Source organism: Cupressus sempervirens, chromosome 3, assembly GCF_028749045.1.
Source record: "Cupressus sempervirens isolate cs-2001-9-10 chromosome 3, ASM2874904v1, whole genome shotgun sequence".
In the NCBI taxonomy this organism is placed as follows: Eukaryota; Viridiplantae; Streptophyta; class Pinopsida; order Cupressales; family Cupressaceae; genus Cupressus; species Cupressus sempervirens.
In genome coordinates, this window is record NC_143120.1 from 678307062 (window position 1) to 678319099 (window position 12038).

The 12038-nt window shown below is 36.1% G+C and overlaps 1 protein-coding gene across 1 annotated transcript in view; it reads left to right on the forward strand.

Moving 5' to 3' along the window:
• Positions 1-7533: 7533 nt before the first annotated feature.
• The window catches only part of LOC149568544 (dynamin-related protein 5A-like), a 30153-nt gene continuing 25648 nt past the window's right edge, over positions 7534-12038 (forward strand). The window contains exons 1-3 of the mRNA XM_089821446.1: positions 7534-7915; positions 8419-8482; positions 8633-8740. Of these exons, the coding sequence (XP_089677572.1) occupies positions 7787-7915; positions 8419-8482; positions 8633-8740 (301 nt within the window). The 5' untranslated portion in view covers positions 7534-7786. The remainder of the gene's footprint in view (positions 7916-8418; positions 8483-8632; positions 8741-12038) is intronic.

Consider the following 12038-nt stretch of genomic DNA (forward strand, 5'->3'; position numbering starts at 1 on the left):
CCTCTTTTAAGGGGTTTGGAGGCATTTTGGGCAGATTCCAGAACTTGATTTTGCTCATTTCTTTGTTGTTCTTCAGAGGCTGCCAAACCTGTGGAGAAGGAGATCCAAGAACGGGAGTTTGCAGGTTTCCAGGAAGGTTAAGGATGGGAGTTTGAAGCCATTCCATGTGCATGCTCATACAGAGTTTGCCTTTGTGCTGAACAGTGTAGATTTGTGGGTTTTCGGGTGTGTTTTTTGTAAGAGTTTGGTGTTTCCAGTTGAGTATTTCATATCAGTTTGGGTTGCTGCTGTATTTCAGACTTTTAGATGTTAAAATAGAGCTGGATATATGTATTTGGTCGTGATTATACTTCTGTGATAGATTATTAGTGTTTTTGTGGTGTTTCCGGGCTATTCTATGTTGTTTTCGGGAGCCCAATGAGCATTGTTTTTATCCTCCGTTTGGGAGCTGTTGTGTAAATGTTATACAGATCTGAAAATGTCATTTTATAGACTGTTATGCTGCTGAAATTTCTATAAAAATTTCCACTTTCAGATTTACTAATAATATGTGAAGCTGTGAAGTTTTTGGCACTATTTTCGGCATACCCGATTTGGGGTTTATTGAGAAATTTGGTGGATCTTTGTAATATTGGTTGTTTGATTTTGAAAATATGATTAGAGGCTTGAAATATGATGTAAAATCAGAGAAAGGGACATTTCAGTGGTATCAGAGCTATGATCTTGCCAGCCTGAGGGTTTGTAGAAGTTTGCATGTCAGTTTTGACAACTACCCAAATCTTGCATGTCAAAATTTGCTACTTCTAATAATTTGCATGTTAGTTCTTGGTGAATTTGGTGGTTGCATGTTGCTTCTAATCAGCTGCAAGTCAAAATCTATGGTTGCATGCTACTTCTAATCATTTGCATGTTAGTTCTTGGTGAATTTGGTGGTTGCATGTTGCTTCTAATCAATTGCATGTCAAAATCTATGGTTGCATGCTACTTCTAATCATTTGCATGTTAGTTCTTGGTGTTTGAAGAATTTATAGCCTATTAGGGTTACACTCTACTTTATCTAGAATGGACAGGTATAGCACGGAGTCTCAGAGGACATGATCTTGGACAATTGATATCCAGAGTCAGAACAGTAAGAAGGATGGTTATTTAGACATTCGAGATAAACTTAGGAAAATAAGCCATGACATATCTGAACAGTTGGTTGAGCACCACCATATGATGAATGACATGTGGTCTGACCCAGCTAAGGTGGATAAGTTGACTGGATTTCTATTTGGCAAATTTTCTCACAGTGCAGATGACACAATTACCAAGAACTTGCATGAGGAGTTTGAGAAACTAGCTTATAGCCAAGTAGAGGTCTCAGATTCTACTCTGCCACAGGAGGTAGTGAGAAAGGATATTATGCAGATTGATAGTAATGGTCAACTTGATACTCAAATTGAGACAATTGTATACAGGTCGTTAAAGGGTGATATCACAGGTATTCAGGATTGTATAGTTACAACAAGTAGTGACTACAGCGTAGTGGGTTCAGATGATGATTATGAGGATGTTGTTGTGCATGATGGTAAGATACATGGTAGAGATGAGAAAATATTGAGCATTCATGACTTTGCTGAGAAAGAGTACCAGGCACAGTTAGATGCTTCGTCACATAAGGTTGAGGTTGGTAGTACTTCACACAATTTGTCCAGCCAGCTGAAAGTGAACAAAGACAGTATTGTGACTTCATTATCTCATCATCACAGGTATGTGGAGTTAGTTGGTATTGGTCATATTACTCAAGTGAGGATTTTTCTTGAGTTACCAGCTGATTCTAGTTTACAGATATGGACTCGAGATTGTTATATTGGCATTTGGGATTTAGTTGACTGGAGATCTTTAACACTTTTTGGTAGCAGTGTTTGTTTGGGTGCTATCATGGATTTGATTAGCAGATTGCACGATGTTGTCTTTTCTTGTGCTAGCAGCTTGTCCGATGTTGGTATTAGTTTTTATACACTGGTGTTGGGCTTTGTTCATATATCTAGTCAACCATACTTGCTGGAAAATGTTGATGATCTTTCATATTTGGCAGTGTGTACAGATGAGTCCTAGAATCATATTGGCATTAATGACATCCAGGAGGATGCAGTGGGTAGTTTTGAAGACTTAGTTTCCTTGGTAGTTTCTTTTGGTATAGAGGAGTTAGACATCAGTGCTACATTTTTTGATACTCCATATGTTGATATGAGCTTTGGAGTTGATTCACAGGATATGGATGGTAATACTCTAGAGACTAGTAACTTTGAGGATACTCCTTTAGACAGTGCATCTGAGGAGGTTTGTAGGAGACAGTCTAGCCAGTGCCATCATGTGTCTAATCAGTTGAGAGTTAGTGAGCGAGACATTGTTATCGCTTGCCAACATTTTGATGCTACTCATCAGTTGTTAGCCATTTATGGATGGAGTTCTCCTACTAGTGATGAGCAGGGAGGTAGTTATCTTTCCTTGACAGAGTTCCACTCTTTATGGGAGGCTATCCAGATTATGAGACAAGATTATATGCAGTTGGTAGCTGATAGAGATTATCTTATGGAGTGGGGCAGTACAACGTACGATGCATTGTTGGCCAAGGAAGATGAGGCGAGTGAGCTTACTCAGCAGCTTGAGGTGACTTCTGAGATTCTTGAGAGTACACAGTTGGCTTTCAAGGAGTCACAATTTCATTTGGCTAAGGTGACCATGGAGTTAGAGCAACTACAGTCTTTACTAGATTCTATACAGTCACAAGCTATGGTGTCTGGTGATCCAAGGATGTCCATGGTCGAGATTGTCAAAGACAGTGGAGATGGGGATGCATCCATCCTTGATACTAACATTGGCATATCGGGTTTGTCCCCACTAGAGTTAGGTTTAGTTGAGTTGGGTGGTGCAACAGATTGTTGTGGTATGCCTGACATGGTGGTGACCTCTAGTACTAATGACACGAAGACTAGAGATGATGTATCAAAGACCATGTGTGATGTTGGTGAGCCAATAGTTGGCATGGTTCCTGCTAGTAATACTACTCCCTTGGCGATGTCTTCAGAGGTAGTAGTCAGTTCCAACTTGGTTAGTGATCAATTGCAGTTAGTTACATCTGGATTGCAGTCTGAGCCATTGACTGAGATTGGCGCATTCTATCGACATTACATTGTGAGGTATGCTCATCAATTCACCTTTGATGACTATGTTGATGAGATGATGATACAGAGATGTACTTTGGTTCCTAGTGCTTATCATCAGTTATGGGATAGTTTGATGCCTTGGGATGAGAGTTGTGATGGGCACGACATGGCGATAGGTCCTGCAGTTGACAACTTGATAATACATGACTTAGGGCAGGAGTTTTGGAGTGATGCTTCAGCGGGTGTTGTTATTGATTCTACTCCTTTAGCTATGACATCTCCTGACTTAGCTGGTGATTAGTCACACTGGGTTGTATCACTTGTTCATGGTGAGCTGTTGACTGAGGTTGGTTTTTTTTATCAACATTATATTGCAGGGTATGTACATTAGTTAGCATTTGATCCTTGTGCTGAGGAGTTGATGGCAGACAAACTTGGTTTGGGTTCCATTTCTTGTTGTTTATCTTGTGATGGCTTTTCACCATCAGGGGTGCATGGGAGTTATGGTTATGAGACAGTGGTTGGTGATCTGCAGAGTTGTGTTGACTACAGGAGTTGTATAGTGTGTGGATTCTCCATACTTGGTACAGTTTCATTCGGGAGCATTCACCATTGTTGCAGAGTTGGATTGTACATTCCATATAGGGCAGTGGGATGCGTTGATGGTATTTACTATGTTGACAATTTGATTTGTCCACTTTACTTGAGTTTTGATGTTCTAAGAGTTTGTGTCTCGTGGGTTTCTAATTGTGGAAGTTGTGACTTTGGAGTTTGGTTAGCAGTAATTGTCAGTTTGATTATGGATTCCTCTTGGTTATATTGCAGAGGATATTGCAGGAGCCTATGTTAATTGACAATAGTATAGTTCATGACTACATTTGGGATCCAGGTGGATTGATTGGTCTATTGTTTAGCCATTGCTTGAGGACAAGCAATATTTGGAAGGGGAGGACTTTTCATGTCCCCTTTTCAAATAATTAAAAATAATAATCTTTTCTAGGGTAGGTAGGCCCAAAAAGGTGAAGTTTCGGAAAAAGGGGATAATCTTTGGAAGCTAATGGACTAATAAATAAAAATTATTATTAAAATATGTTTTATTAACCCCTCTTGGACGTGAGTTAGGGTTATGCCCTCTTTTAAGGGGTTTGGAGGCATTTTGGGCAGATTCCAGAACTTGATTTTGCTCATTTCTTTGTTGTTCTTCAGAGGCTGCCAAACCTGTGGAGAAGGAGACCCAAGAATGGGAGTTTGCAGGTTTCCAAGAAGGCTAAGGATGGGAGTTTGAAGCCATTCCATGTGCATGCTCATACAAAGTTTGCCTTTGTGTTGAACAGTGCAAATTTGTGGGTTTTTGGGTGTGTTTTTTGTAAGAGTTTGGTGTTTCCAATTGAGTATTTCATATCAGTTTGGGTTGCTGTTGTATTTCAGACTTTTAGATGTTAAAATAGAGCTAGATATATGTATTTGGTCATGATTATACTTCTATGATAGATTATTAGTATTTTTGTGGTGTTTCCGGGCTATTCTATGTTATTTTCGGGAGCCCGATGAGCATTGTTTTTATCCTCCGTTTGGGAGTTGTTGTGTAAATGTTATACAGATCTGAAAATGTCATTTTGTAGGCTGTTATGCTGCTGAAATTTCTATAAAAATGTCCACTTTCAGATTTACTAATAATATGTGAAGCTGTGAAGTTTTTGGCACTATTTCTGGCATACTCGATTTGGGGTTATTGAGAAATTTGGTGGATCTTTGTGATATTGGTTGTTTGATTTTGAAAATCTGATTAGAGGCTTGAAATATGATGTAAAATCAGAGAAAGGGACATTTCATTATGCGTATCATTTTATCTAGGGGCATATTATTTACATATCAAGACCATTTCATTATTCATTAGATCAATTTCATATCTTCACACATCACATTTGTTGCATACTAGGGGCATTCTATCAAGACATGACATTATAACATCATTGTATCATTGCATCATAACATGCACATAAACATTGTGTGAACACTAATCATACATCTATGCATCCTTACATAAACATCAAAGTCACACAAGTGCATCTATACATACTACCATCACAATGCAAAATCATGGAATCAATTCACTTAGAGCAGTTTTTCAAAATATGGACATCATACATAAATTTTTTGGAATCATCGCCAAGGCACTTTTATCATTCTAATCAGTCAATTAGGTATTACATCAACACTAGATCATCAAATCATAAAAAATCAGTGAATCAATCATCAAAATTTCAATTAGAAATCAAGAGATCGTACATCTAAATATTCTTTGAACTAATGTGCTTCACACATCAATTCAAATAGGGGCATTCATAAACAACACAAAACTAGCAGAAGAATAAAATCATGGCAATATCAAATAACAAATGATTAAATCAAACCAAGGTAAATTAAATCAAAGTGATTGAATCAATTAAATATTAAATCATTATGAGCAAAAGTAAATTTATTAACCATTAAGGCAAAATGAATTAAACCAAATCAAATTAATTAAGTAATCATGTAATTGATTTTAACTAATTACATAGTTCACTTAACTAGTTAAACATTAGGTCCAAACCATTCCATGTGTACACTTGTCTAAAATAAATCAATTATATAATTTAATTAATATTAATTTATCTCATTCGCCACATGAGACAAAATTGGATCAACCAATGGTAATTGAGGACATGACTCACATAGATCATTTAAATCTTTACAATCTTGACCACTCAAATCGACTTTGCAATCTTATCACTCATTCTAAATGGTTTTCCCCTCATTTGAAACCATTTAAATGAAAGTTACTCAACCATGATCAATTGATTTAACCTTGACTCTACCCCTAAGCCTTGAGAAAATCTAGAAATAGTAAGCCATTTTGCAAAAAATCATCCATTATCTTTGCATCATCACTATAGTCAAATTTGCTCATATTCAAGCTTTCAACTATTCATTTCATAGCTTAAATAGATCATCTCAACTCATTCTTGCATCATGAATCATGATAGTCCTTAATTTTCCATTCTAGAAGTTGTCACTATTGTACTTAATCGAGAGCATTTTTAGTCATTCTAGTTATGAAGACATGATATGCTTTTGATAGCTTAATTTGATAGTTGTTGATATTGTGTTCTTTATTTTTGTCATTAAATTGAGTTTCAAATTGACGTTTCATAAATATAAATTTAAGTGTATACAATATTCTTTGTAAATTTTGCTTTGTGAAATATAAAAATGTTGTCATATGATTATAATGCGATAATGTGCCATTTGTAGACTTGTTTTTGTATAATGGACAATCTAATGGAAGAGACCCAAAACATACAGAACACAAGCATGCCAATGTACTTTTTACCATTAATATTATAGTACATGATTATCACAAACGAGTCATTCATTTTGGCTTTCACATCCATTATTTTTAGAGTCATTAATGTCAATAAAAATTCACAAAATTTAAATTAGTTTTTGAATGGTTTAATGATAAAATAAAATGAAACACCAATTAAAATATTTCTCTTATACAAGCCATGTGAATTTCCTTCAATCTTAATGATAGTAGATTTTCACAATTCAGATTTTAGATCATTATTATAAATTGGATATAAAAAGCTTTCACACAATTTAAACTATAAACAACAATGGCGTATCTCTCGACTTTTCAATTATAAAATTGAAGTTTTATAATTTTGATGAAACAAATACTCCAGAGCATTTCCACAAAATTCAAAACACGATAATATCTAACAAAAACAAACACCCATAATTGAGCATATTGTAATAGCTGATACAACAATTGCTTATTCATGTCAATGATTTTAACAATATTTGCATCAATAACATTAACTTGAAAGTTAGTGTCTATATCTCAACAAATCATAGTTAGTGTTTAAAGCACTAAAACATGACTTAATGGACAATTATAAATATCTTTTTAGACTATTTTTGAATGTATTGACATAAAATATATACCTAAATGTGGCATCATATTTCATGATCCAAACACTTAACTTTAATTAAGAAAAAAAAATAAAATTAGAATAATTTGAAATTTCTATATAACATTTTGTAAAACGCGAAGTAAGAATTTGACAAAATAAAATTATATATATATAGATTTTTTTAATAAAAAAAAGTCTGCTTCCTAATAATCTAACGTGTAATCATGTACCGGAACCACTTAAAATGACGCGTAGACTCGGACCAAACGAAGAAAAATTAACGATAGAGAAAGAAGCTTAAAAAAAAACCGTCAACTCTAGGTGTAGAGAGGAGGACAGCTTAACTCCTACTCGGAGCAAAATAATCTCGAACGGTTGGACCCAGCAAACTTTACATTAGTGAAATCTGCCATTTATTTGACATACAACCAAATTTGGCTCTTCCTCTCGGATCTCGTCTCTGTAAAAATAATAATTTCAGAGTGGGAGAGAGGCGGTTGCCGGCCTATATCACAGAGTTCGATCAATCGTGTTTAAGACTTGCAATTAGGGCTTGTGTTACAGGTTTGGTGTTCCATGATCAGGAGATCGGCGTAGGCGACAATTGCAGACCGGTTATTCTCAAGTTTTTTCTATAGCTAAAACTAAGGAAGGGCGAGCTCGGCTGCGGCTCACATGGATAACTTAATCACGCTGGTGAATAAGATCCAGAGAGCCTGCACGGCGCTGGGCGATTATGGAGAGGATAGCGCTCTGCCCACTCTCTGGGATGCCCTCCCATCCATTGCTGTTGTTGGTGGACAGGTAATCACAATCGTTCTTCTTATTTGCATTTCTTATTGCTGCGAGCTTCTTTTCATGTCCACACATGGCAAAAATACGGAAATGTAGGCAGAGTTCCTTAAATTATAAGGTTAGCGCTTTTCGGGTTTTCAATTGCCTGTAAATCTGGAGACTTCTTCTGAATTGTAATGCTTATGCATTTATTAGTGCGTTATTTGTATCGATCTAAATAGATCTGATGAATGTTGGGATAATTTCTGGAGTTTGTTCTTTTTCCGTTTTTATTAGCGGATATTTGAATTTTCCTTTCAGGATTGTTTTTAAATTTTAGTTTTTATGAAATTCAGATTAAGGTCTTTGTATTTGTAAAATTTGAGCCACGTCTTAAGCTTTAGGAAGTGTTTTCATAAAATGTCTGTTGACAAGGAATTATTTCTGGAAAATTCTGTAAACGTTTGTTGAATTCGCGATGGTTAAGCTGCGTCTTGGAATTTTATTTTTATTTACATTTTTCTTATTCACAGAGCTCTGGCAAATCTTCGGTTCTGGAGAGCATCGTGGGAAGAGATTTTTTGCCTCGTGGATCAGGTTAATTTTGGCTTTGGATTGTTTAGTCTAATTGTTGCCCGTAGATTTAGCTTCCTGGCTCTGTTTTTTGTTTTTGAGTATCTTTGACTGTGGTAGCACTTGGTTAATTAAACCACATAAACCGACTTTACTTGTGTGTGCAATGAACAGGTATTGTGACAAGGCGTCCACTCGTTCTGCAGTTGCACAAGATTGATGAAGGCAGCAGGGATTATGCTGAGTTCATGCACCTTCCTAGGAAGAAATTCACTGATTTTGGTAAAAGTCTTGTTTCACTAAATCAATTAGACAGTGAGAATTTCTTTGAACAAATGTTATCATATACGTCTGCCCATCTGCGCTCTTCGTTCAAGGCTTTTTTTATTAGATGCTGGGCTTGTTTAATCACAAGCTCGATATGCCTGCTCTGAATAATGTTTAGAATATCATGCAATTTTTGTTTGTTTACAAAACTTGAAGAAAATAATTTGATTTAATTTCGTGTTCAAGGCACCAGTATTATGCTCCATCACATACAAGAGTTTGACTAGTCACTCTGCCATTTTTGAATCAGTTTCTGATGGATGTATTGTTTGAATTTTAGTGAGCTTAAATACCGAAGTATGCTGCATTAAGTGATTTGTAGTAATTTAAGCCAATTCCATTTAAATGATATGGCGAGCCCAAGGTTTGAAAGCTTATTAGCATGCAGAATAGTATGAGAGCTACCTTCTGTAGAGAGAACTTGAAGAGATATTTTCCTATTGCAATACGTGCAACATATTCAGGGACAGGAGCTAGGAGCTTTTTTGGCCCTGCAGGTGAAATTTATTAACAGTTGCAAATGCATGGAAGCATGAAAATCCTCAAAGGTCATCTCTGAAAGCTGCAAAGAAATAGAAATTTTTGGGAATTCACTCGTAAGCAGAGGAGATATTCTTCATGAAAAGCTCAATTACCTCGGTGGAATTTGCATCTTTTAAGAATCTCTGCTGATGCAAATTTATTCCAGTTTTAAAAAATTGACCATCTGAAAGAAAATCAATAAATGTGCTTGCAGGAAATTATTAGTGGGGTGAGAAGGTTATTTGGGTATTTATCCTGAGCATTTGCCAATAAATGGTTTTATTTTAATTATTAGGCCTTGTCCAAGCCAACTTGTCTGGCAATAAACAAGTTTTTTAGTTTTGATATAATGATATCAACCTTCTCATAACAGCTTCTTTCTTGAAAAATGCCTCTATGCGATGTTAAGGTCAAGAATCTTTGTATAGTAAAATTCCTACTTCAGCTTTTATGCCTTTTGCATGGGGACTATTAGGTACTAGAAGTACATGCGGCTGACATGAGCCGAAAGTATAAATGATCATCAACAAGTTACAGTTCAAACACACAGACCATCTTAAAATTTTTGCATTTTGGAATAGATTGACCCCTTTTTTGTGGTAAGACATCATTTTTAGTAATTCCATATTTCACGCTTCTACGGTGGATCTTCTCATATGATTGGTCTAGCATGCTTTTATTATGAAGATTCAATACCTTACAAAAGGCTTCTGCGTATGTAAGAAGTGGCTATAGCTTGGTCTCCCTGTCCTTTGATAATGGTGAAAACCTTTTTCAGTAATTTTGTTATTTCTCTTGGCATCTATCTTTGTAGGTACACCATTCAATTAAGGTTGTTAAGTATCTTTGTCCAGTTCTCCTGTATTAAATTTTAAATAAGTCGACCATCCTGCTGTCATCCTGCAGTCATCCTGCAGTGAATAATTTTTTTTTATAGATATGTTTTGAAGATCTCTCCGCTGGTTGAGACACACATCTAAGTTTTGCCCATGGATCCAAAGCTTTCAGAGTCTAGACTGACCAGTACTCTCTAGTAGTTTTCCACAGCTGAAAAACTTGCCCATTTACTCATTGGCCTGGCAAGTTTTATAGAGCCATTTGCAGTGAGCACTTGGCAATTCTGTGGGAGAAACTTGCATGCCAATTTTTCACAGAGTTTTTTTTCTAGTTTTTGCTTCATTTTTCCTGAAATTTAAGTATTCATATGTTCCTGTGTTTGCTAAGTGGGCAAGTCCGAAGCAAAGGGTTTGCCATGTTTTTGCTGAGAATTGGTTTTTGAACTATGGTTCTGCCTTCCAATCATCCTGACCTGCCTCTGCATAGCACGAAGGTATCACAATCAACAACTCTTATGCTCCAACTCTTATTCCAATAACTGTGAAAGCTCTTTCCAATAACGCTATTCAATTTTAGGTTGCAAAGTTTCTTTGTCCAGTTCTCCAGCATATAATCTTGAAGCAGTCAATCATCTCATTGTCATCCTGCAGCAGAGAAATTATTTTATATATACATTTTGTAGATCTCTCCACTGGTTGAGACAAATATTAAGTTCTGCTTGTAGATTCAAAACTTTCAGAGTCTAAACCTTCCATTGCTCTCAAGTATTATAACACAGCTGAAAAACTGGAACGTTTACTCATGGGCAAGTTATAGCAAGTTTTATAGAGCCATTTGTAGTGAGTATGGCAATTCTGTGGGAGAAATTGGCGTGCTAATTTTTTGCAGAGTTGTTTTAGATATTGCAGTATTTTTCCTAAGTTTTGAAATCTTACTTTTAAGTAATTATAAGTTCGCGTGTTTTCTAAGTGGCCAAGCCTGAGTCAAATTTGGGTTTGCCAAGTTTTTGTCAATAATTGGTTTTTGAAATTGTGGTTGTCTTCCAATCATTGTGACATGCTTCTGCATAGCAGGAAGGTATTGCAATCAACAACTGTTATGCTCAAAGCTGTTTAACGCACGTAGTGTTTGCAAATATTGGAGTTATGTAAAATCTTCATCACCAGTTCATTTGAAACTTGCCAGTGTACGTTTGTAACATCTTATCACAGTTGAAAGAATCCAATTCTGTTTTGAATATCTTTTTCTCACTATTTGTTTTCTCATTCTCTCACCATGTGGGTTGTGGTATGGGATGTTGGGTATAGGAAATGGATTATGATCTAGTGGTAGTGATTAGAATTCTTATCAGCATAGTTGGAAAACTTGAACTCAGCAACAACTTGCCAAGCCCCCCAAAAGTTTAATCAGGAAACAATTGGCCATTTAAAAAAGAAAACTCGGGAAAACTCGGGAACCTAAAAAACTGCTGAAATTTAATTAAAAATACATTTTTTTTGCAAAATTCAATGAGAAGATGCATCTAATAAGTTAATTAAAGAGAACACAAAGGAAACAAGCAGAGTTTAGATATATATAAATGCATAGTGGGTGCAAAATCGCATTCTCATGCGGAATGCTGATGGCGGGAAGCAAAATAGTAAATAGTTTCAATTTGCCAAACTAGAAGTAAATACTAAATACATCAATAGTATCACATCTTCCTCTTTCCACTTGTACTAGCAGGAAAGAGAGAGGGTCTAGTCCTTGAAGAGGTGCCCTGAACTGGGATTGGGCGTTAGCTGCGTGACTATGAAGTCTATGGCTGTGCCTTCTCACTTGACGTCCCTACTGACTGGCTTGGTGTCTTAGAAGTGGATGTATCTCCTCCTATATGTGGCACTGGTAATGCCTC